The sequence below is a fragment of the Monomorium pharaonis genome, unplaced genomic scaffold, assembly GCF_013373865.1.
Source record: "Monomorium pharaonis isolate MP-MQ-018 unplaced genomic scaffold, ASM1337386v2 scaffold_511, whole genome shotgun sequence".
Lineage (NCBI taxonomy): Eukaryota > Metazoa > Arthropoda > Insecta > Hymenoptera > Formicidae > Monomorium > Monomorium pharaonis.
In genome coordinates, this window is record NW_023415815.1 from 1064 (window position 1) to 29023 (window position 27960).

A 27960-nucleotide genomic window follows, 5' to 3' on the forward strand; every position below is an offset into this window, starting at 1 on the left:
AATATAAACGATGTTTCGATGTCGCTGTGTTTATACGGACTATAGGCTAACATATCGTTAACAGAAATAATGATGACGATTATTATTATATTATATTATGGACGATGATATGATTATTATGATTATTATGATTATTATTCCTTATTATTGTTATGAAGCTCGAGTGTTGCTGATTGCTTGCTGTAAGTATACGAGGATGGATCGTATCTATTAGCGCATTTTTACCGCCTCATTAAACAAATCGAAAGGGAAATGTTCAAATCATGAAGGAAAAATTTTGTGTATTTCTTATTTTCTTATTACAAAAAGATATTTTCTTTGTTTATTAAGAAGCTTTGTTGCTCGTACTTACGAGGCGCCATTTTACATCGCGTCGGCCGCTTTTGTTATTTAATTTTTCTCTTTTTTTATAACGTTTTGCGTTAAATAAATATTTCTGTGCGGCAGAGAGAAGGCACTCGTACGATATTGTTTCGCCATAAATTGCATTTTCTTTAGACGCATATTAATTGTTTAATAAAATATAATCTATTATATATTATTGGAAAATACATAATGACATTTGTAGTAATACTTTAATACTGATAGAAAAAGTCTGTTGATTTAGAATAGATTCTGCTTTCATATTTTGTAACAAAAACGAACATTCTGTAGAGACTCAAACTTTCTCGAGAAATATTTATGGCGAATTAATTCCGCCGTACGAATGCTATTTTACGCATAATGTGCGTTGATTTAGGAATCACAATTATTATTAATTTACGAGATATAAATGTTGCAATTTGGCGAAATTTTCAGGTAGGCAAATGATTTGAATAAATCGGCATATCTACCTCAAGAGTTTTCATCTTTATTTTTAATTTCCCTACAATATTTTTCTAACATAATCCAATCAACATCCTAAGTGTGCGAAAACGAGACTCTGAGCTCAAAATCTTTTACACAAGCATGTTAATAACTTGCAGCAATTAATTAATTAAAACTAATTATAATATTTGGTAACGGGAAAAGAAATGCGGAGATATTATATTTAAGGATTACGTCTAATTGTCACTAAACTATAACCGCTTAAATTGAAAATCGGGTTTGGTCGGAAGGGGATGCCCTTTGGCGCGCGCGCAAGTTGCCGATAAGCCGGCTTCCTTTGATTTTCTGGGGTAGAACCGGCGTGCTGCCGGCAGAAATATTCTCTCTCGCGCGCGCCGCACCCTTGTGTCGTTGGCGTCGCGACGCATCGCGACGCGACGCAACGCGAGGATGGTATCGCCGGCAGGTGTGTGAGCTTTCAGGTAATTCAGCGATGGATTAGTCGAGAGAAAGTATATCAGGTGATAACTGAGTTACACTTTCCCCCTTGCAACATGACTACAAATGTCACAGTGTGGACTACCAGTGATCGGGTGTTTACGGGCTGCAATGAGCGTGAAAACGGCTCGATTAAACGTCGCTCGTCTGCGGTGCGTGAAAATGGTTCTGGAGAATCATCGAGATTATGGTTCGTAATAAATTCCGAAATAGTGAACAAACGACGAGTTTTGAAAAGCATTTGGAATTTTAATTTCAGGTTTCTTTAATTCAATCAGCCACGTGCAATTTCACTAATTGTATATTATTCGAATCGAGGGATTTAAAGTCAACAGTCGTTTCTTACAAGTCATTTCTACAACAAAAATTTAATGATGCTCCGGCTTGAAACATTAGACGTGCCGTCGGAGCAAAAACAAACAAAGTTGAAATAAATAAGAAACTTACTGCTGAGTTAGTTTCAAGAACATTATATTTTAACAGAAATTTTATTGTGAGCTTAATTTGTATTTTAAAATTTTTATTCAAAATCAAAAACAATCTTTATAACCTACAACTTGGATTGTAAAAATGATATCTAATGTTATAATAGCGATAAAGATTTGTGATTATTACAAGTGACTATTAAACTTTAAAAAGTAAGAGTAACTCAAAATTTGTTTAAAAGAAAGAAGCGACGTGGCTGATCAGACACCTTGTATGTATATCCATTACTGATTACAAATTTTCTATTTACTGGGAGAAAGGGGATTGTCATAATTTATTAATTTTTATTTATTAAATTGTTGTGGTAGCGTTCTGATCACGTTATACGCGAAACCGACAGCATGTTATAACCACCCCTTGTAACGGAGTCTCGTGCAATCGATCGGACGAACACACGACGTGGCGCACTCCTGGAAAAATACCAGTCTTCTTACAACCATCCCAGATATAATGTGTCGCTTTGGGAATTCTAAAAATTAATTTGCAGAACTCCATATCGCCTCTTTCGAATTTCTCCTTTCATCAGAGAAATTTTGTCGTTTTTTTATTAATATTATAAGTATAAGTATATACAGGTATACATAGTCTAAATATTCACGTAAAAAAACAATATTTTTTTATATTTCCTACTCAAAGAGCAATTAAAAATTTTCAATATTGCATCTTTTTAGTCATTAATGTTATAAGTTACAATCGGTCATTCGATGGACAACATATAATCACGTAATTTTAATATTTTTAATAAGAAGAATCTGTAAATAAGTATTAACAAATCACTTTTACAATTTTACTATTTTGAATATGTAAAGATCGAAATTACAAAATCATAAAGTGCAACGTGTATGCTTCCAATTGAAAAATTCTACCTTCGCAGAGTCTATGCTTTTTACCTCCCCTTAATTTAAACAGCCAATCTTATGAATCAATTAAACACATAACGAGAGTTTTGAAAGTGTCCATCAAACAAAAAAGAAAGAGAAAGAGAAGTAACACTTTACTTCGCTCTTTAAGGACTCCGTCGCTCAGGTCGCTCTCGTCTTTTTCACGCCACCCTCTCTTTCTTACCCACCCCTTTTGCGCGCAAGCTCTGTCCACTCGCTGGCAGCTGCAGCTGCGCGAGTTCCTGCACAGGAGTAGGTGCACACCCTTCCGCAACTGCAGTTGGCAGTACGCTGCTCCTCGGATTACTAATCCGATGTTGCTTGTAAATTTGACAACGATTCCGATTTCGCCGAGTTTTCACTTGGTAGTGCGTCGTCCTGACACGGCACGTTCATTACCATTGTCGCACACATCAGTTTTTTGATAAATATTTTTGCACATTATAAGAAATCGAACTTTCTCTGATAAAAATTGTCCCGAGTGATGCCTAATCGTTATGGGATTGCTTAACTGTGGCGATGATTGATGGGTTGAAAGTGAAAGTGGCGTAAGTCGGCAAACCTGCCGCTTTGTCTTATCGTATTATTCGTGTGTCGTTACAGTATAAAATTATTCTGTCATATCTTACAACCCATTACTATGCATCTCTTTGTGTCAACTTGGGGACAATATGGAAATTAACCCTTTGTCCATACGACTGTCGTAGATTGATTTCTCGCTTATTGTCTGTCGAGATGTAGACCTTTACATTACTCTATTGTACCGATATTTCTACTAAATCGATATCCGTGAAACAACTTCTTTTAATTTAACCAATATCTTCTATAACTCTTTTGCACGATTTTATTCTACCTAACGCAGGGTTATGAATTGATAATCATGTTTCATCCTCTACGTATATTATAATCTCGGACGAGTAATGATACACATGTGTCGTCTGAAGATGTGTAATATATAATATTATATTTAGAATCATATATAAATTACATGATGTTGTAACTTGAACCACGTTTACTTACAGACAAATTATGATACACGTGCCATCGGAAATCGCGCACAAGTATGATCGGGTGAAACGCAAGGGGGTGACTTTCCTAACGAATCTGTTTAAATCGAGAAAACTGGCGGTAGGAATGAAGATTAACGAAGACGAAGAGATGGAACGTGCGCCTAGGGTGGAAACTCCTGGTGAGATATCGTTCACCTCTCATAAAATTTCTTTATCTTTAAGACATCTCTAAATATACTTCAGTAATGCGAGAATCTGTGAGGTTTTCTATCTCGTTAATTAGTCATTGGTTCAGTTAAACTAAAATTGAAAATTTTTAATAAATATTTAATAATTTTAAAGGTCTTTGTGTATTGTTAATTTAGGGATGTTAGATACAAAAATACAAAATACAGAAATATTAATATGGATATTATTTAACGATACTAGCTTATGCAAGTCTTTAATTAAAATTGTAGAAAGTTTGATGCATTTATTCCTGCATCTCGCTCACAATATTTCAACGTATTCCTTCAAATTAGCAAAAGGCCTAACTGATAAAATTATCCGTCTATAACAGAATAATACCGATTGTTTCGTATTCAATAAATTCAATTAATAAAGCAAAGTCTCAGATAATGTAAATTATATGCGTTGACTGAAGGAATACTTTATATACGAGTTCTAATGAAGGCACCCACGTACACGCGCGCATACGTAATCGATAGCACGAGTAATATTGCTTGCAGCAATTATTACCAATGCTTATCGCCGAAGCGGCTCGGAGAGTGACAGCACGATGTCACGAATTCCATCGACCTTGAGTGTGACAGCGGTGGATGTCGTTGTCTCCTGTCAGCCGTCACCCTCGCATTCGATTCTGACCCTGACACCCGGTAGAACGCGTAACATCGATCAGGACATGGAGGCACTCAGGCTGAGTCGTCAGGATAATCCTTTCCTACAGGTTCGACCTGGTCATTACCATGCTGCCTCATGAGACGGGCGATTTTCGCGAAACTTTTCCAATCCCGTGCAATTCGCAAATTTTCTGGAATGATTCGAACTTCATAACGTTGTTTTATTATAATTTTGTAAAAGGTATTCTTGATCTTTATATGATTTATCAATTTTTTATCGGAACTTTGAAATTTAATATCTAAACTTTATAAATTAAAATATCCTGTGGTTGAATTTTTTTTTCTTAACTACAGAAGAAACGAAGAATCGTTGCAATATAATGAATTCTTCCATTTCGTGATAATGCTTCATATGGTTATTACTTTGTAATACATGTAACGACGTAATTGTGCAAATTTTCTCTAATTATGCAGGTGTTAGCGAGTCGAGAGAGCCTCGTGGAATCGATCGAGGAGTCCGAGTCCGACGATGCGATTTTAATGTCGCAGGTGAGGTACCTCATCAACTTTCATAAACTTAATAAAACGTTAGAAATTTACGTATTTTCACGCGGCATAACAATTTGCTTTTTCCCCCCTATCATTTACAACTTTTATGAGAAGGGAATGAACTTTTATAATTGCTCCAAATTTTATTCCCAACTAAAGAGTAAATAAAAATAAAATTATCGACCAGTTTTCGCGCAGAATTATTTGGGCGCAAAGATTGGAAAAGAACGTAATAAAGAGTGGATTAATTTTCTTGAAAAGAAACCATAAAACGGAAGACAGAGTAAGCTCGTTCAGGAGTATCTACACTCCTTCTGAAAGAAGTATTTGACATTTCTTTCTAAAGGGCGTTTAAAAAGAAGTACAGAAAGACAGGTGTTTTCAGGAATACGGTGATGCGGATCCGCTCACCCTCGCGCAGATACACGAGCACCTGGTACGCAGTCCACCCCCGGCTTCGTGGCCCAATTCCACGGCCTTCCAGTTTCCCAATCAGGATGAGAGTACCACCCCAGGCAAAAACGATGCGGCACTTTTAGTCAAGAGCCCGTCAAAGACGCCCTCGCATCGCGGTAACGATCACGAGCTCTCCAGGAGCGAGACGACGACCGATATTAGAGGTGAGAATTTTAACGGGGATATTTAGGCGTGCAATGTTTGCCTGAAGAATTATTTAAAGGAAGCTTTAATTCAAATTAATTAATTAAAAATCGATAGTAACTTGATACTCGGATATTTATAACTGAAATGTTGGTTTCCTTTGAATTGAACCTTATGCAACATAATTACAAATCATATAAACGTAATATTTAAAAAAATGTATATAATGTTTAACGCCAGCTAATATTAGAAGTAAGAATTTCATAACGATATTTAAAATATAATCATAACATAATACTCTCTTAAAAAAAACATTATGTTTAAAAAAATTAATTAAAACTGTTAAAATGGCTAAAAATTTGAAACTCGAAAAGTTACTGCTTGTTTATATAATTTATATATAAAAATGTTAATTTTTTTCTTCTTTTAAGAGAGTCGTGATGTTTGCGGCGATGATAAATTACATAAAAAGGAAATATGAAAATAGTATTGTTTAATCGAACTGAAAGTGGGATTCTTTGCGTGTTAAGGCGAAACAAGGCCGACACGATACTGTGAAAATATGGATCGGAGCTTCAGCAAATCGATCCATTCACGAGAGACACTTACGTCCAACCTTGACATTGCACTCTAAACTCTAGACACGCGCGATGCCCCTCTCCACCCCCCTTTCTCTCTCTCTCTCTCTTTCATGAATATACATGTATATTGCCTCTTTCCACTTTTAACTCGATTAAATTAAGGTTCCTGAAAGTGGGCGATCGGAAAGTTATAGCTTTTTATTCTACTGATAAAATTGGATCAATAAAAGATTACATATGTAGGATAATCCAGGGTGAAAAAGGATTAAAATTAATAGCACAAAGCCTTAAGGCTATTGACAAAATATATTTTATTGTGAGATAAGCCAGAATCGTGGAGAGTCGAGCTTAGTCGGAACACGCATTTTTCCGTCTTGCCGACGATTGTCTGCTCGTCGCACATCTCAATTCAAGGTTCAGGATAACAAAATTAATACGACGCTGTACATAGCATGTGCGGTACGCGTGATATAGCAGAAACAATACTAATTAAGTATCTACGTGATCGAACAGAAGATACACAGCTCAACCGTTTTGCCCCTACACATATATGATAAAACTTAACTAGATATTATTTATAGAAATTAATAAAAATTACACAAATTGTGACTTATATAACGTTGTATAAATTTTCCTGTGCACGCAACTAAATATGCAATAATAATAGATAAATAAATAATGTATAAACATACGTGCTTGCATGTACATAAATTTTTCTATAATTAGAAAATTGCCTATAATGGTTTAATTAATCTAAAATACTTTTAATTATTTCTATTAATTATGCTTTTTTTAAAAATCTTAGATCGGCATTCTCATCCCTTCTCGTTACTACATCCGACGCCGATTCGCTCCTTGTCGGAAGTTCGACGACTTCATCGATCAGCCGACGATAGCGTGCAGCTCATGTCGAACGAATAAACTTCGCCAGGACGTGGAATCCTGATTGGAATAAATTTCTCGCAACTGAAGGATGTCGGTTCAGTTCTACCGAATGTCCCTCAAGAACAATGATTGCTGATTGAGTCGAAGAAAATTTCGTTCGTGTAAACGAAATTTATGATCGATTTCAAGCAAAGTTTGTCCCAATTGAAAGAATTGAAAGAAGATTAATAACGCAAGATATACGAAGGATCATTGAGATTTTCACGTATCTGATATTTGGTCAGATTGAAGCTACAATACGTTTGAGGTTTGAAAAAAATCAGAGGGAAATTACAGAGCGATTAATGATAATCAATCACATTAATGATGATTAATAGAGCGCAACAAGTATGATTTTTAAGTGCGATTAACATTCCTTTCACTATATAAGAAAGTAAAAGAATGCGCATGTTGAAAAAAATAACGATGTCATCGTTTTGAATTTCGACAGTTTATCAAATCACATTTTTTTTGTTAACTAAAAATCGTCTCTTAAAATCATTATGAAATACAACTTCGATCTTTGTCAATTGATTTTAATGATTTTGATTATTATGTTTGATGTTAACAATTTCTTCTCAAAAGTCACTTGTAATTATAATCGCGTGCTTTTTCAATAGGCCTATTTTTTTACGAAGCCATTCAATAAACGATCGAAGTACAACATCGACGTTATTTTACTTGTATTTAAATATTAAATATTAAATTAATGTCGTGTTTTTTTTTTAATTTTTATTTGCGGACAGTGTATTAAATGACTTACATTAATTACTCGTATGAACCAGATATTCTTCGGAATAAGTATTCACTTTTTAACTTATTAAAAGAGTATGCCAAGTTGAGTTTAAGATGTCCAAAGATGTTACGGAACATCTTATATATGTTAGTTTACAGGAGATCTTAAGAATTGGACTATTGAACAATTATTGTCAGACTAACAAAGAATATTATCTCTATTAAATCATCAGCTGAGAGATGAATATTTGACGTATTATGTTTCCAAGCTTTAAATTTATATAATTTGGATACCTTTAATCTTTGTCTTTCAATGAGCAATATGATCGTTAATAATCGTTAAAGTACAATGCTTAAAGTAATTATTAAATTATTACTCATTATGAACGATATTGGAATTTGTTGTTGATACGATAGTTATTGTTGAGGCACACGTCTGTAATTATTCGTGCAATTTAGATGTCTATTTTATGTAGCTGTTTTAGAAACATCACATTTACTTGTAATCTTTTCGACCACTTAAAAATATTAATTAATCGATCTTGATTATTGTTAAGCTAACTAAAACATTTTTGTCGACAAGTTATATATCTATACACTGTATAGAAAATTCGGTTTTAACTAATTGTGAGGAAACTGTGAACATAAAATACATCAATTTTCCCATTAAAACTCACTTTTAGAGACAATTTCGAAAAGACAATTTAACTTAAGGCACATAAAAATAATAAATCCAAAAATAATATTAACTGACGATGCGCCAAATGTACAGGCCTCAATGATATAATTCCTCAAATTAGATAAATTAGACGAATAGCGATAAGATCTTTTTTATAGGGCAAAACAGCAGATAAATTTGTCGATAAGAATTTACTTCCAAGATTGAAAGTAATATTTCTTTTAAAACGATAAAAACCGTTGTCAATGAATTCTCAACGAAATCAGAAATATCCCAGGTTGTCCTTTTGCTTTTAGAATAATAATTTTTTATACAGCATTAACAAGATATGATGTGCTCTCTTCCTGTCCAATGTAAGAAATGCTATTATTATAAATTATATAAAATAATATTGGAAATCTTATATAACAGGAAATCTTACGTAATAATTAATTAAAATTCTTATATAAATTGTAACACTTAATATTTAATTTATTGACATATTTATATAATTTTAAAAATCAAATATTAATTTAATATACAATATGTATATATTTACATAAAAAATAAGAAATTAAATTTTATTGAAATTATTTGTCACTTACATGAATTATTATAAAAAAGAATAAAATCTATTAAAAAAATTTTTTATATTAAATTTTCCTTTAAGTCATTAATTATATGTATACGTTTTTTTATTTATTTCTCAACATTAAAATTAATATTGAGCACGTCAGTTTTTTTTTGCAGATTCTTACAAATTTCTTGAAAAATTTTTGATACGGTTTTTTGATAAGTTTAAATAATAATAAGGACGGGTGGCCAATCGAATGCAGTAGACTCTTATATTTATCACATAGAAATAATACTATTAAAATACTATCATTAAAATTTACATACTTACATCTCTCATCCCATGTATAAAAAGTCATATAAACCAATCGTTAGGACAACTTAACGCATTAATATAAAATAATATTATATTAATAATAGGAACGGTCTTCATTACAAAAGTGTCTAATACGTATATACATCTCGGTCATGGCCACCCGGCACCCAATAGCGTTGGAAATGATTGGTGCAATTTTAGCAGGGTTTATATGAGATAAAAATCAAGTAGCGGAGTACGTAGAAAGTTTATTATTATGAAAAAATTAGAGTCCAATCAACTTGGCCATTGAGAATTGAAAAATTAATTATATTATAATTGTACTTAGACCTTATAAATGTTAGAGTTTGAAAGTTTTCGTGCTCAGAGTAAAGGTACGAAAACACGACACAAACTGAAAAAAGAAAATAAAAGACAGTAGAAAGACTAATTTAATCTAGTCGAATGTGTGTATATAGTATACGGATTGCACGGAGAATCTTCATAGACATATAACATGTTCGGAGCAAAAATAAATTATGGGCGTTATTTGTTACCATTTCATGGTGAACATTTATGTATACATTCTTTTTAAAAAGATGTCGTAGTTGAAATATTACTAACATTTTTGTAATGCATCCTAGTCAGTAACACATGCCTATTACAGATTTTTTAATTATATTTTTTGTTTAGCATGCGTTTATTTATGTATATAATGGTTAATAAAATTAAATTAGTTGCATTAAAAGTTGCGTTAAGATTAAATTAAAAGTTAATTTTGACTAGCATTATTTATGTTAAATCAGAATGTTATAACTTTTAAAATTTACTCTAAATAACCTAACAATTACAATATTAAATAAATTTAATATCTATTTTTAGTTTTAAATTAAGTTTCTAAAATAACAAAGAATCATCTTTTTTTATATGGAAATATTTTTCTTTTACAATTTTTTCATTTAGGTTGACATTTTCAACTTAATTATTGTTAGAACTAATTAAACTTAAAAGTTAAGCTATTTAATATAATTGAATTATGTTAAAAATGAACTTTTTAAGTTTATTTAACTTTGAATTTTTTAATTAATTACTATTTAACCTCAATATATGTACATTTATTAAAAATTCTTATTTGTGAAAAATAACTGTAAATGCCGCTCCTGATCTAGAACTTGCAAGAATTATTTTGAACATGTATAATCTTAAGTGTGGATGTATAATATAAATTAAATAATACCATTTTACATTTAAAATAGAATTTACGTCACGGATTTAATCACAGATTTAATCATGTCTTTCTTTTTGAACAATTGATATAGTAATAAAAACTTTACTAAGCGTCTATAATACTCAAGATTCTTAATATCAAAATATCAAGATATAATTAAAGATCTACAAATGACGCATGTTAATCTAACAGTTTAGATTAATTTGAAAGGTATATATTATAAATAAATTCATAACATCAAAAAATCAACGCACAGTAATGACATGAAGAATCTGTAGTATGCAAATTTGACATAAAAGGCAAAAGATTACCGTAAAAAAACTTTTTCAATAGCCAAAATGCTACAACATAATTTTATCTTACTATGTAACGGCCTAGAATGTGTGTAATCGATCACAATGAATATTGATGACAAACGAACACTTTCACCAAATATTTTCACTTCAAGGAACTTCGAAGAATTTAAACATATATCCGCAACTTTGTTACGCAAGTTTTCGTCAAGCTTTAAATAAGAAAAGGAAAAGAATTTTCTAGTGAATGCACAATTTAATTTAAAATATTCTGCATTCTGCAAAATTTTCGTTATATATGTAGAATATAATATTAGATTCCTCATATAATGTCTCATAGACTGTATTGCTATCATTTATCTTATAACAGTTTAAAACATATTATTTAATGATAAAATTAATTAAAACAAATTGTGTTGGTGGTAATATTGACATCAGTTGTTAAAATTTTACTTATTTTTGCAATTATCAATTGCATATTGATTTGAGTGCGCAAAAACCAACAGGAAAACAAAGTGAAAAGCAGCAGCCGTAATTAACTTTAAGTATAAAATATCTAAAAAATAATAAAATTTTAAAGAAGGTTAAAATATGGTCAAAAATATATATTATAAAATAATAATTATTATTATTATTAAATTTTTATTTGTTGTTCTCTAAACTGTACGCGAATATTTTGCTATATTTATCAATGTTTTATCTACATTCTATTTATATTTATTTATATTTTACTATTCGCTTTTGCAAACAAATTTAAGAATATTATTAATATTATTAATATATAACATACTTGAGTGGGTGTATTAATGAGAGACATAGAATGTCCAACACGCACAAACACATACACACATGGACACTTGCGTTTTGCGATCACGCGAAGATCACGTTGCGATCCCTAGAGATATGTTTGTTGTTTTTGAATAAAAGTGAAATATATTTGTGTTACTGTAAATATAACATTATTTTGCGTAATTACTTCCTTCCCTCCCTAGTTTTCGAGGCACTAATATAATAAATGGCATCTTTCAATCTATTTTTCAACAAGCATTTATTTTAAACAGCGATAATAATACTAAATTAATGAAACAAAACAATTGAACACTAAATAAATTTTCAACGTAAAAATATTCAAAGTAAAAAAAGAATCTTAAGATCTCGGCAGATTAATAAATATTCCCATATCACAATTAATATGAGAGTACATAGGGTATAACGATTTTAATATTATACATTAAATATACATATATGTAGAATAATCCAGAATAAAAAAGGATTAAAATTAATAGCACAAAGCGTTAAGGCTATTAACGAAATATATTTTATTGTAAGGCCAGAATCGCGGAAAGTCGAGCTTACAAGGGAACCTCGCAAACTAAAAAATTCAGATTTTAATAAAACTTTGCATAATTGTAGAGAGGATGAATACATGAATTTAGAAATTTTTAGTTAGTGCCCAAAAACGGTTTGAAGGAGTAAAACCACCCTTCAAAGTTGAGACATTTTTGCGGTTTTTCAATATATCTCGTAAACTAAACAAAATATTAAAAAATGTTTCATACAAAAGTTTTACAGCATAAATACCTCCATTTAACTACGCTATTCATTTTTCGGGAAAAAAAATTATAAAATAATTTTTTTTTCAAGTAAATAGCCTACTTAAATAAAGGTATTTATACTGTAAAACTTTCGTATAAAACATTTTTTTAATTTTGTTTAATTTACGAGATATATCGAAAAACCGCAAGAATCGTCTCAACTTTGAAGGGTGGTTTCACCCCTTCAAATCGTTTTTGGGCACCAACTAAAAATTTTTTAATTCATGTATTCACCCCCTCTACATTTATGCCAAGTTTCCTTAAAATCGGAATTTTCTAGTTCGCGAGGTTCCCTTGTTAGTCAGAATCCTTCCGTCTTGACGAAAGGCTTGACGTCTGCTCGTCGCACATCTCGATTCGAGGTTCAGGATAACAAAATTAATACGACGCTGTGTACATAGCATGTGCGGTACGCGTGATATAGCAGAAACAATACTAACAAAAGTATCTACATGATCAAACAGAAGATACGAGAACATATTGCTCAACCGTTTCGCCCCTACATGTATAATGAATATATAATGAATATAATGAAACAAATATATAATAAATATGATGTAAATATAATAATTTTGTTATACATTAGTAAAATTTGTGACTTGTTAATTTAAAAGAATTAATTTCAAAAGAATTATATACATTAGTGTCAAAATAATATAAAATTATCTATTAACTCAACGTAAATATATAAAATAATATTTTATTTTAAGAATATTTAAAGTGCAAAATTAAATAATTTGTGGAATAAATAATTAATCTTAGTTATTATTTATTGACTTAAAACAATAGGTTCATTTTGAATCTAAGTTAATTTTAATCAGATGCATAGGATTGGGAACAGCATAGAATGAATAGATAAAAAACTAAAAAGCAATACCGACCTAAATAATAATGAGTAATAATAGTGTGTAATAAATTTATATTAAATTTGTAATTATTTGTTAAAAAATTATATAAGACTTTTTTTAAATCGCATTATTAAATTAAAAATATATTGTAATATTATGTACAAAATATCAATATAAAGATGCGACAGTGTCTTCCGCCTAATGTAGAAAGACACGCAAGATCCTTTTCAGTGAGTTAAGTTATCTTTTTAACACACTAGAACATTACAAGCTGCGCGCGCGCTATTTGACTTTATACTTTAAAAATAATAATAATTGCAATTTGATTTTCTCTATCTTTCATTTACATTAATCAAACGTCTTCTGCAATTTTAAATAAAAAAATGTAAAGTTTAATTATACATACATACATACATACATACCTACCTGCATACATACATACTAACATACATACCTACTTGCATACTTACTGCTATCTTGCTATCTAGCTACCTAGCTACCTAGCTACCTAGCTACATATTTATCTAGTTACGTTCGCTCGTTTGCTCCCTTCCTTGCACCCTTTTTCACTCACTCACTCACACACTCAGTCACTCACTGGCTCACTCCTCGCTCACTCCTCGCTCACTCGCCAGCTCGCTCACTCGCTCACTCCCGGCACACTTCTCGCTCACTCCTCGCTCACTCCTCGCTCACTCCCGACTCACTCCCGGCTCACTCCCGGCTCACTCCCGGCTCACTCCCGGCTCACTCCCGGCTCACTCCCGGCTCACTCCCGGCTCACTCCCGGCTTACTCCCGGTTCACTCCCGGCTCACTCCTCGCTCACTCCTCGCTCACTCCTCGCTCACTCCTCGCTCACTCGCCAGCTCGCTCACTCGCTCACTCCCGGCACACTTCTCGCTCACTCCTCGCTCACTCCTCGCTCACTCCTCGCTCACTCCCGACTCACTCCCGGCTCACTCCCGGCTAACTCCCGGCTCACTCCCGGCTCACTCCCGGCTCACTCCCGGCTTACTCCCGGCTTACTCCCGGCTTACTCCCGGTTCACTCCCGGCTTACTCCTCGCTCACTCCTGGTTCACTCCCGGCTCACACCCGGCTCACTCCCGGCTTACTCCGGGTTCACTCCCGGCTCACTCCTCGCTCACTCCCGACTCACTCCCGGCTCACTCCCGGCTCACTCCCGGCTCACTCCCGGCTCACTCCCGGCTCACTCCCGGCTCACTCCTGGCTCACTCCTGGCTTACTCCCGGCTTACTCCCGGCTTACTCCCGGTTCACTCCCGGCTTACTCCTCGCTCACTCCTGGTTCACTCCCGGCTCACACCCGGCTCACTCCCGGCTTACTCCGGGTTCACTCCCGGCTCACTCCTCGCTCACTCCCGACTCACTCCCGGCTCACTCCCGGCTCACTCCCGGCTTACTCTCGGTTCACTCCCGGCTCACTCCTCGCTCACTCCCGACTCACTCCCGACTCACTCCCGGCTTACTCCTCGCTCACTCCTGGCTCACTCCCGGCTCACTCCTCGCTCACTCTTGGCTCACTCCTGGCTTACTCCCGGCTTACTTCCGGTTCACTCCCGGCTTACTCCTCGCTCACTCCTGGTTCACTCCCGGCTCACACCCGGCTCACTTCCGGCTTACTCCGGGTTCACTCCCGGCTCACTCCTCGCTCACTCCCGACTCACTCCCGGCTCACTCCCGGCTTACTCTCGGTTCACTCCCGGCTCACTCCTCGCTCACTCCCGACTCACTCCCGACTCACTCCCGGCTTACTCCTCGCTCACTCCTGGCTCACTCCCGGCTCACTCCTCGCTCACTCTTGGCTCACTCCTGGCTTACTCCCGGCTTACTCCCGGTTCACTCCCGGCTTACTCCTCGCTCACTCCCGGCTCACTCCTTGCTCACTTCTTGCTCACTCCTTGCTTACTCCTCGCTCACTCCTCACTCACTCACTCACTCACTCACTCACTCACTTACTCCTCACTCACTCCTCACTCACTCACTCACTCACTTCTTACTCACTCCCGGCTCACTCCTGGCTCACTCCTGGCTTACTCCCGGCTTACTCCCGGTTCACTCCCGGCTTACTCCTCGCTCACTCCTGGCTCACTCCCGGCTCACTCCCGGCTCACTCCCGGCTTACTCCCGGTTCACTCCCGGCTCACTCCCGGCTCACTCCCGGCTCACTCCTCGCTCACTCCCGACTCACTCCCGGCTCACTCCCGGCTTACTCTCGGTTCACTCCCGGCTCACTCCTCGCTCACTCCCGACTCACTCCCGACTCACTCCCGGCTTACTCCTCGCTCACTACCGGTTCACTCCCGGCTCACTCCCGGCTCACTCCCGACTCACTCCCGGTTTACTCCTCGCTCACTACCGGTTCACTCCCGGCTCACTCCCGGCTTACTCCCGGCTCACTCCTGAATCACTTCCGACTCACTCCCGGCTCACTCCCGGCTCACTCCCGGCTCACTCCTCGCTCACTCCCGGCTTACTCCCGACTCACTCCCGGCTCACTCCCGGCTCACTCCCGGCTCACTCCCGGCTCACTCTCGGCTCACTCCCGACTCACTCCCGGCTTACTCCTCGCTCACTCCTCGCTTACTCCTCGCTTACTCACTCGCTCACTCCTGGTTCACTCCTGGCTCACTCCCGACTCACTCCCGGCTCACTCCCGGCTCACTCCCGGCTCACTCCCGGCTCACTCCTGGCTCACTCCCGGCTCACTCCTGGCTCACTCCTGGCTTACTCCTGGCTTACTCCCGGCTTACTCCCGGTTCACTCCCGGTTTACTCCTCGCTCACTACCGGTTCACTCCCGGCTCACTCCCGGCTTACTCCCGGCTCACTCCTAAATCACTTCCGACTCACTCCTGGCTCACTCCCGGCTCACTCCTCGCTCACTCCCGGCTTACTCCCGACTCACTCCCGGCTCACTCCCGGCTCACTCCCGGCTCACTCCCGATTCACTCCCGGCTTACTCCTCGCTCACTCCTCGCTTACTCCTCGCTTACTCACTCGCTCACTCCTGGTTCACTCCTGGCTCACTCCCGGCTCACTCCCGGCTTACTCTCGGTTCACTCCCGGCTCACTCCTCGCTCACTCCCGACTCACTCCCGACTCACTCCCGACTCACTCCCGGCTTACTCCTCGCTCACTACCGGTTCACTCCCGGCTCACTCCCGGCTCACTCCCGGCTCACTCCTGGCTCACTCCTGGCTCACTCCTGGCTCACTCCTGGCTTACTCCCGGCTTACTCCCGGTTCACTCCCGGCTTACTCCTCGCTCACTCCTGGCTCACTCCCGGCTCACTCCCGGCTTACTCCCGGTTCACTCCCGGCTCACTCCCGGCTCACTCCCGGCTCACTCCTCGCTCACTCCCGGCTCACTCCCGGCTTACTCTCGGTTCACTCCCGGCTCACTCCTCGCTCACTCCCGACTCACTCCCGACTCACTCCCGGCTTACTCCTCGCTCACTACCGGTTCACTCCCGGCTCACTCCCGGCTCACTCCTCGCTCACTCCCGGCTCACTCCTCGCTCACTCCTCGCTCACTCCTTGCTTACTACTTGCTCACTCCTTACTCACTCACTCACTCACTCACTCACTCACTTACTCCTCACTGACTCCTCACTCACTCTCATTCACTCACTCACTCACTTCTTACTCACTCCCGGCTTACTCCTGGCTCACTCCTGGCTCACTCCTGGCTTACTCCCGGCTTACTCCCGGTTCACTCCCGGCTTACTCCTCGCTCACTCCTGGCTCACTCCCGGCTCACTCCCGGCTCACTCCCGGCTTATTCCCGGTTCACTCCCGATTCACTCCCGGCTCACTCCCGGCTCACTCCTCGCTCACTCCCGACTCACTCCCGGCTCACTCCCGGCTTACTCTCGGTTCACTCCCGGCTTACTCCTCGCTCACTCTCGACTCACTCCCGACTCACTCCCGGCTTACTCCTCGCTCACTACCGGTTCACTCCCGGCTCACTCCCGACTCACTCCCGGCTTACTCCTCGCTCACTCCTCGCTTACTCCTCGCTTACTCACTCGCTCACTCCTGGTTCACTCCTGGCTCACTCCCGGCTCACTCCCGACTCACTCCTGAATCACTTCCGACTCACTCCCGGCTCACTCCCGGCTCACTCCTCGCTCACTCCCGGCTTACTCCCGGCTCACTCCTGGCTCACTCCTCGCTTACTCCCGGCTCACTCCCGGCTCACTCCTCGTTCACTCCTCACTCACTCATTCACTCACTCACTCACTTACTCCTCACTCACTTCTCACTCACTCTTATTCACTCACTCACTCACTCCTTACTCACTCCTCACTCACTCCTTACTCACTCCTCACTCACTTCTCACTCACTCACTCACTCACTCACTTACTTACTCACTTACTCCTCACTCACTTCTCGCTCACTCTCACTCACTCTCACTCACTCTCACTCACTCACTCCTCACTTACTCTCATTCAGTCACTCACTCACTTTTCACTCACTCCTCACTCACTCTCACTTACTCTCACTCACTCACTCACTCACTCACTCATTCACTCACTCACGCACGCACCCCATCCAAGTCGCTAACCCATGTGCACACTGCAAACGAAGTAAAGTTCACACGTGTTTGCAGGTTTTCAATACAATGTCTGGTAACGGAATTAACATTTACTCATTTTACAAGTACACCCATAAAAAAAGTAAACAAAGACATTGCTTCGCGTTGGTCACACACAAACACAGACACACACACACACATTTAAATTTTTGTCTACAAATTATGGATTTCTTACTTACCGACATTAAAAAAAATTTTTTTTGAGTCGCCAAAAATCCTTGCATATGTTTTTTTTCACTAAATGTAATTTCCAAAATTTGAACTAAATTGGAGATTGATCCGTTTCGGAAGCTAAATTATTTGTACATATTTTTATGTCCGAGTTTGTCAGGTATTAAAAAAATTATGATAAACATTTATAAAAATATTTAAAATAAATATTTATACCATTATTATCAAAGAATATAAAAAATATTTCAAGTTTATATACCACTAGACACCACAGACGCGTGCTTCGCGCGCGCTACTTAACTTTTTATTTTTTACTTTTTAAAAATAAATTACAACAATAAATGTATAGATAATATTTATACAAATTTGACAGCTGTCAAAATTCAATTGCAATGACAGCTACTCTTGCAACACGAAGTAAGCGCAGCGAGAGAACCAATTGGTATCGCGGAAAAGCGACAACAATGATCTTCGAGAAATGCGAGCAATCGACTTTACATGCCTTTTTTTAGATAGGACTAGAACATGCACGCGCTTCGCGCGCGCCAACTGTTATTTTTTTATTTGTTATTACACCCTGCATAAAATTACTATTGCATATAACATATATACAACTCGTTTATTTTTTAAACATTTCGGCCTTTGAAAAAAGGTTACATAGCTTAATTACATAATAACATAGGACTCTTAATGACTATTTACGCTTTTCTTTGTCATTTCTCGTCTTTAATACATTTTTCATCCATTTTGTACCTATATCTACCTCTGATAACATTTTCCTAACAGAGAAATTTTGTCTTCGCAATTCTGTAAATTCTTCTAATATTGGTTCTAAAGTCTCTACTTTTAAATTGTATAGCCTACACTTTTTCCTTTTTCCAATATCTATTCCCTAATGCCTCGTTTCCGCACTTAAATCTCGCTATCATAGACTAACTCCCTACTCTTATTTTACCCCACTAAAATATACAAAAGCTTCTCATCTATTTTTATTTCTTTGTACACTCTATTATATTTTGCCCATATTATTTTTTCATATCTTCCTTGTTTTTGTTCGTCTCTGTTTATCTTTCTAACCCTTCCAGTGAGAAATAACCATCAAATCGACATCAATTTGATTTGATCAATGCAATTTATATCAATTCTCCCTTAATTTGATATCAATTTGATGGGTTATTTTTCTAACTAAGTTATGTATATACATAAAGTTTTTTTATAGAATTCCTGATAAGTTTCAGAAATAGTTCCGTTGATTTATTTAAAAAAAATTGATATTTGAAAATATGAGGTGCTATTTTCCCCTGGCACCTCATTAATAAAAATTGAACGTTTTAACAGCAGTTATACTTGCACCCGTAATAGTTCTAGAGTTTTTGATAGATTTTAACAATAGTTCTGTATTCTACATTAAATATATTTAAACAATTTTTTAATTATACGGCTGGCACCGCACTAAAAAAGTAAACTACCATTTTATAGCGAGTTCCAGACGATTACATAGTATTTTTCAATAGTTCAGCAATAGTTCCAAAGCTTTTTGCAGGTTTCGTCGACAATTCCGGTCTTTAAGCATGTTTAAACAATTTTTTATTTGATCCTGTCTCGCACTATCAGATATGAATACTACGCTATGGTATTTAAACTTCAGCCAATTTTATGGTATTTGATAGGTATGTGTTAGTAATGTAATTGACATTTTTTAAATTTTAGAGTTGGGTTAGTTAATCTAATTTTTAACTAAGTTAATGAAATTTAATTGATTATGAAATGAATTCTATTATGTTAAAAGTTACGTAAATAAATACTAATTCTATTAAATTTACGTTAAGATTAATTTGTTTCTAGTTAAAGTAAAAGTTAATTTTGAGAAACTTTTTTATATTAAATTAAAAAGTCATATGATTTGTTTAAGTTAAATTACCAACATAATTACAATATTATTTGTCAAATATATTTAATTTTAATATAATATTTTATTTGTAAATCAACTTACAATGTCGCTCTATTGTTAACCAGTAATTCATGACATGTATAAATACTTATCCTTAGAGGTTTAGAAAGAGGTTACTTATAAATACCATTGTTTGTCAAACGAACTGTCGATAAAACCTACAAAAAGCTTTGAAACTATTGCAGAAATATATTGGAGAATGCTGTGTGGTTGTCTGGAACTCGCTATAAAATTGTAGTTTACTCTTGTAGTGCGGTGCCAGCCGTCTAATAAACAAATCGCCTAAAAATGCTAAAAACCGGAACTGTCGACAAAACCTGCATAAAGATTTGGAACTATTGCAAAACTATTAAAAAATGCTATGTACTCGTCTGGAACTTGCTATAAAATGGTAGTTTACTCTTGTAGTGGAGTGCCAGCAATCTAATAAAAAAAATTGTTTAAAAATATTTAAAGATCGAAAATGTCGACGAAACCTACAAAAAGCTTTGTCACTATTGCAGAACTATTGAAAAATGTTATGTACTCGTCTGGAACTCACTATAAAATGGTAGTTTACTCCTGTAGTGCGGTGCCAGCCGTCTAATAAATAAATTGCCTAAAAATGCTTAAAGACCGGAACTGTCGACGAAAACTGCAAAAAGCTTTGGAACTATTGCAGAACTATTGAGAAATGCTATGTACTCGTCTGAAACTCGCTATAAAATTGTAGTTTACTTTTGTAGTGCGGTGCCAGCCGTCTAATAAAAAAATTTTTTTTAAATACTTAAAGACCGGAACTGTCGACGAAACCTGCAAAAAGCTTTGGAACTATTGCAGAACTATTAAAATATGCTATGTACTCGTCTGGAACTCGCTATAAAATGGTAGTTTACTCTTGTAGTGCGGTGCCAGCGGTCTACTAAAAAATTGTTTAAAAATACTTAAAGACCGGAACTGTCGACGAAACCTACAAAAAACTTTGTCACTATTGCAGAACTATTAAAATATGTACTTGTCTGGAACTCGCTATAAAATTGTAATTTATTCTTGTAGTGCGGTGCCAGCCGTCTAATTAAAAAATTCTTAAAAATGCTCAAAGACCGGAACTGTCGACGAAACCTACAGAAAGCTTTGTCACTATTGCAGAACTATTAAAATATGTTATGTATTCGTCTGGATCTCGCTATAAAATTGTAATTTATTCTTGTAGTGCGGTGCCAGCCGTCTAATTAAAAAATTCTTAAAAATGCTCAAAGACCGGAACTGTCGACGAAACCTACAGAAAGCTTTGTCACTATTGCAGAACTATTAAAATATGTTATGTATTCGTCTGGATCTCGCTATAAAATGGTAATTTACTCTTGTAGTGCGGTGTTAGCCGTCTAATAAAAAAATTGTTTAAAAATGCTTAAAAACCGGAACTGTCGACGAAATCTGCAAAAAGCTTTGGACCTATTGCAGAACTATTAAAACATGCTATGTACTCTTCTGAAATTCGCTATAAAATGGTAGTTTACTCTTGTAGTGCGGTGCCAGCGGTCTACTAAAAAATTGTTTAAAAATACTTAAAGACCGGAAGTGTCGACAAAACCTGCAAAAAGCTTTGAAACTATTGCAGAACTATTAAAATATGCTATGTACTCGTCTGGCACTTGCTATAAAATGGTAGTTTACTCTTGTAGTGCGGTGCCAGCCGTCTAATAAAAAAATTGCTTAAAAATGCTTAAAGACCGGAACTGTCGACGAAATCTACAAAAGCTTTGACATTATTGCAGAACTTTTAGAAAATGTCATAAAGTTGACTGAAACTCGCCAAACAGTGGTACTTTACTCTTGTGGTGCAATGCCAACAGCCAAATTAAAAAACTGTTTAAATATATTTAATGTACAGAACTATTGCTAAAATCTATCAGGAACTTTAGAACTATTACGGGTGCAAGTAGAACTGCTGTTAAAATGTTCAATTTTCATTAATGAGGTGCCACTGGAAGTTAGCACCTCATTTTTTTAAATTTTATTTTTTTTAATATTTTATGTATTCGTATGGAACTCGCTATAAAATGGTAATTTACTCTTGTAGTGCGGTGCCAGCCGTCTAATAAAAAAATTGCTTAAAAATGCTTAAAAACCTGATATGTCGACGAAACTTGCAAATAGCTTCGGAACTATTACAGAATTATTGAAAAATGCTATGTACTCGTCTGGAACTCGCTATAAAATGGTAGTTTACTCTTGTAGTGCGGTGCCAGCCGTCTAATAAAAAAATTGTTTTAAAAATGCTTAAAGACCGGAACTGTCGACGAAACATATAAAAAGCTTTGAAACTATTGCGGAACTGTTAGAAAATGCCATAAAGTTAGTTGAAACTCACCAAAAAGTGGTACCTTACTCTTGTAGTGCAATGCCAACAGCCAAATTAAAAAACTGTTTAAATATATTTAATGTACAGAACTATTGCTGAAATCTATCAGGAACTCTAGAACTATTACGGGTGCCAGTACTATATTGTTACTCCATCGCTGTTAGAAGGATAGAGAAGAGACGTTGAACCCCACGACAGTAACACATATTTATCAAGTAATTTTTAATTATTTTAATTATCTTTTTTGCCAATACATTAAATATAATTATAATTCTTTTTTTATTTGTATTAATTAAAAAATTAATATATTGTTATGTAAAATGTATATTTTTAATTGCAGGTACGTTTAACTGAATACCATATCTAATTGTATATAATTGTATGTGGCGCCATATATAATGCTGTGTTAGTAGTGCATTTTGTATATAATTATATATAGCATTATATACAACTATATAGTCATATATAGCCATATATATTAATGTGGCTAATCTGGGTCCATATATAATCAGATATAGCACCATATCTAATTTTATATAATTGTATGTGACGCCAGATATAATGCTATGTGAGCATCCTATATATAATTATATATAGCATTATATATGGCGCCATATACAATTAGATATGCAGACTTGCCCGCTAGTTAGAGCGCGGCGCCGTTGATAGGCGGCGTAACTGTTTAAATATATTTAATGTACAGAACTATTGCTGAAATCTATCAGGAACTCTAGAACTATTACGGGTGCCAGTACTATATTGTTACTCCATCGCTGTTAGAAGGATAGAGAAGAGACGTTGAACCCCACGACAGTAACACATATTTATCAAGTAATTTTTAATTATCTTAATTATCTTTTTTGCCAATACATTAAATATAATTATAATTCTTTTTTTTATTTGTATTAATTAAAAAATAATATATCGTTATGTAAAATGTATATTTTTAATTGCAGGTACGTTTAACTGAATACCATATCTAATTGTATATAATTGTATGTGGCGCCATATATAATGCTGTGTTAGTAGTGCATTTTGTATATAATTATATATAGCATTATATACAACTATATAGTCATATATAGCCATATATATTAATGTGGTTAATCTGGGTCCATATATAATCAGATATAGCACCATATCTAATTTTATATAATTGTATGTGACGCCAGATATAATGCTATGTGAGCATCCTATATATAATTATATATAGCATTATATATGGCGCCATATACAATTAGATATGCAGACTTGCCCGCTAGTTAGAGCGCGGCGCCGTCGATAGGCGGCGTACTCTCTCAGGAGCAAAGTGCAGTCGATCGGCTACATAAAGATCACTCGTAGCGTGGTTAAGGCAAGCAAAAATTAGCTTCTTGTTCCTGTCTGATGTGGAAGAGGACTGCCACTATTTTTATGATTTACTCATTAGAAATATCTATATATGGTTATTTATATATAAATATTTATATATCTGTATATGGTTACATACAATCTGATTGTATATAATGTTAATTATATATAATCATATATGATTGTATATAATTATATGTGGTTGTATATAATTATATATGGCTATGTGGTTATATATGTTTATATATGGTTACATACAATCGTATACGATTGTATAATGCCATTTTTTTATATGATTGTATATAATGTCATTTGAAGATCTGAAGAAAATAATGTTATTGAACTTTTACGAGAAAGAAATCTTGATATCTCAAAATTGAGTGTACCAATTTATTTGGATTGGTTGCAATTGAAAACTCACATTAATATTATCTCATGAAAAAATAATTTAGATATAATTATATATAATTATTTTTTCTCGGAAAGATGCATATATAGACTCAGTTGTTCTTATTCTTTCATATATGAAACTATATATGACTTTATAGGATTATATATATATATCTATATATGATTACTCAACTTCAATAGGTACAATCAGATATGACCTGATATTATTATATATAATCATATAAAGCATTTGCATTTCTTCAGATATAAGCCGGCAAGAACAATGGAGTCCATATATAAAAATATATATAAATATATATAAATTATATATAAATTATATATAGTGCCCATAAATAATTTATATATAATTATATATGCTGGTATATATAAATCATATATAATTACATATAATTATATATAACGTCATATATAATTATATCTAAATTATGTTTTCCTGAAATAATATTAATGTGAGTTTTCAATTGCAACCAATCCAATTAAATCGGTACACTCAATTTTGAGATATCAAGATTTCTTTCTCGTAAATTCATTATTTACATTATACATAATAATTTTGTTTTAGTAAAATGAAATTGTATGTAGGCACATTGTAAAGCCTCTTGAATGGCAAACTGGATTTACATGTGTGTATATTACATATGAATCTGATCTGAAGAAAATAATGTTATTGAACTTTTACGAGAAAGAAATCTTGATATCTCAAAATTGAATGTACCGATTTAATTTGATTGATTGCAATTAAAAACTCACATTAATATTATCTTATGAAGAAATAATTTAGATATAATTATATATGACGTATTTAAATATATTTGATTGATTTTATTGATCTTTCGACTGATTTGTGAATGTATATGTACTTAACGTTTTTTTTTTACTTTTATAAGGTTTTGATAGAATTTATCTTCTTTTTGTAAAAATCAAGTGATAGTGTTCCTTACATAATTTATTTAAATTGATTTATTTATTATACATTATTCATTTTTTAATTATAAACATATGTAGATGTACATAACATTATTAATATTTATATTGAATATACATGTATACGGCAATCATATTTGTTAATGCACATATGTTTAAATTCTAATAACAATATTAGTAAAAACACAATATAAACACAACAAATAACATTAATATAAATAAAATTATATATGTATATACATATATACAGGGTGACAGCTAACTGGCAGCCAATCTGTAATAGATAGATATATATAGATATACTAATAGATAGATGTATAGATATACTAATATAGAAATAAACATAAATATATATATATATATATTTACGTTTATTTGTATATTAATATATCTATTAGTATATTTGTATACATCTATCTATTAGTATATCTATATATATATATACATATATCTATCTATTACAGATTGGCTGCCGGTTAGCTGTCACCCTGTATATATGCATATACATATATAATTTTAATTATATTAATGTTATTTGTTGTGTTTATATTGTGTTTTACTAATATTGTTATTAAAATTTATACATATGTGCATTAACAAATATGATTGCCGTATAGTCATGTATATTCAATATAAATATTAATAATGTTACGTACATCTACATATGTTTATAATTAAAAAATGAATAATGTATAATAAATAAATCAATTTAAATAAAATTATGTAAGGAACAAACTATCACTTGATTTTTACAAAAAGAAGATAAATTCTACCAAAATATAACCAAAATATATTTTTACCTTATAAAAGTAAAAAAGAAACGTCAAGTACATACACATTCAAAAATCAGTACAAGATCAATAAAATTAATCAAATATATTTAAAAAACTTCGAAAAAATCCTCCAAAGAATAAAAATTTATTCGAAAATTATTTAAGAAATGAAAATGTTTACCAATTATAAATATTGAAACAAAAACTTAACATGTTCGAGTAGCATTAATTATATTCTTGTATACTTATCAATATCAATAACATAATATTTATACCTTCTTTTTTCTTATCTTATTTTAATCCTGATCCTTATCTTGTTTCCCGTTTCTTTCTCTCTTTCTCTCTTTTTTTCGTACCACACAATTTTTTTTTCTTAATTTTATATTCTCAACTGCGAGGTTATTTAATTCGCCATACAATATTTTTAGCAGTAATGCCTGTAATTGTCAACTATATATTTAAACTTATTATAATAAGAACTTAATTAATATACATACATTTACATAACAATATATCAATTTTTTAATCAATACAAATAAAAAAATTATAATTATATTTAATGTATTGGCAAAAAAAATAATTAAGATAATTAAGAATTACTTGATAAATACGTGTTTCTGTCGTGGCGTCCAACGTCTCTTCCTTACCCTTCTAACAGCGATGGTGATACAAAAATGGTTATATCATAATATTATTATATTAAATTAAATATGTCATAATATATTGTATTAAATTTCAACTTACTTTGTTAAGCATCAGTTAAACGTATCTGCAATTCAAAACAAATACTCTCTGCTATTTTATAATCTTCCAGTCTAAGTAATTTTTTCCCGGTATTTTTCTTGCTTCTTTTTGTGTCTTTCCGTCTCTCAAATCAAACTGTCAAAAACTGTCAACTATATAAACTGTCAAACTTCACACACGAACGAAGCGAGTCAAGCGCGAGACAGCCAATCGCGATCGGAATAAAGAGGCAACAATGCAATCGCGATTAGCAGGCAACTTTAGGGTTACATGGCTATTTTATAAGAGGATATGTATATAATAACTATCAGACATGCACATGTTAATTGTTAATTGTTAATCTTGCACAAAAAAAATCACAAACAATACGGTGCTTACATGCACGTGTAACAAAAGAAAAAAATGTTTGAAAATTATGCATGTCATTTCACACACGTATCACAGACATGACAATAAGTGTTTACATATAAAAAAAGAAAGAGAAACAAAACATTTTTAATTTAATAAATAAATATACACGTTGCATATTGCATAAACAAAATGTTACTCACAAAACAAAACATCAATTAGTTTTTTACGTTTTTCATCTTTGTTTTTTTCTGGCAATTGCGAAAATCTTGAAATGATGAATTTAGCGAGATGTTCATCTGCAGATGAATAGTTTTGTTTCTCTTCTTTTTTATCAAGCACATATTTTTTAAATACTTTTGCGGCATTTATAAATGAAGTTTCCAATACATTGGGTTCATTTTTTTTTCGCTGTACATCGCCAAAGAAACATTTATCCACGATATTAGACGAAGATAAAGTCGAAGTTGAAGACAAATTTGCAACTGTAACTTTTTCAGTTTTACATGGTGATATATTTTGTTTATTTGGAAATAAATCATTTCGATTATAGTCAGAATTATTTGAAGTGTTGTCAGTTTGTTCTGAAGACTTGAAAGCATTATCAAAATCTATGTTCCAATGTTGATATAAATGAGTTAGATTTTTCATTTTGTAAAATATTTGAGGTGCTTGCATCTTTAAAAGATATGGATGACTGATCTTTCTTATAACTTTCAAATGTATTTGCCATTGAGGATTTAGAATTATACCAGCTTGTTGGTGATTTATATACACTTCTTTCTAATTGATCCTTAGAAAACCTGTATGCACATGTAATGTATATATATCTTTTTCGAAAAACTAAGTACAATTAAATAAGATTCAATAAAAAAGTCATTACTTTTATTTTTTAATAATAAACTATCTTTAGACGTTTTCCAAC

At 34.4% G+C, this 27960-nt stretch overlaps 1 protein-coding gene across 6 annotated transcripts; it reads left to right on the forward strand.

Moving 5' to 3' along the window:
* The first annotated feature begins 1260 nt into the window (after nucleotides 1-1260).
* On the forward strand, nucleotides 1261-8653 carry LOC118644036. Of its 6 annotated transcripts, none has more exons than XM_036294896.1 (6): nucleotides 1261-1289; nucleotides 3695-3861; nucleotides 4411-4628; nucleotides 4996-5070; nucleotides 5456-5690; nucleotides 7057-8653. In XM_036294896.1, exons 2-6 carry the CDS (start codon nucleotides 3702-3704, stop codon nucleotides 7170-7172), a joined length of 804 nt encoding a protein of 267 aa, XP_036150789.1. In that variant the 5' UTR covers nucleotides 1261-1289; nucleotides 3695-3701; the 3' UTR covers nucleotides 7173-8653. The 6 variants fall into 6 exon arrangements, with proteins under 6 accessions (XP_036150789.1, XP_036150785.1, XP_036150786.1 ...); XM_036294892.1 differs by lacking the exon at nucleotides 1261-1289 and adding an exon at nucleotides 1382-1495; XM_036294893.1 differs by lacking the exon at nucleotides 1261-1289 and adding an exon at nucleotides 2916-3058.
* Nucleotides 8654-27960: the final 19307 nt, after the last annotated feature.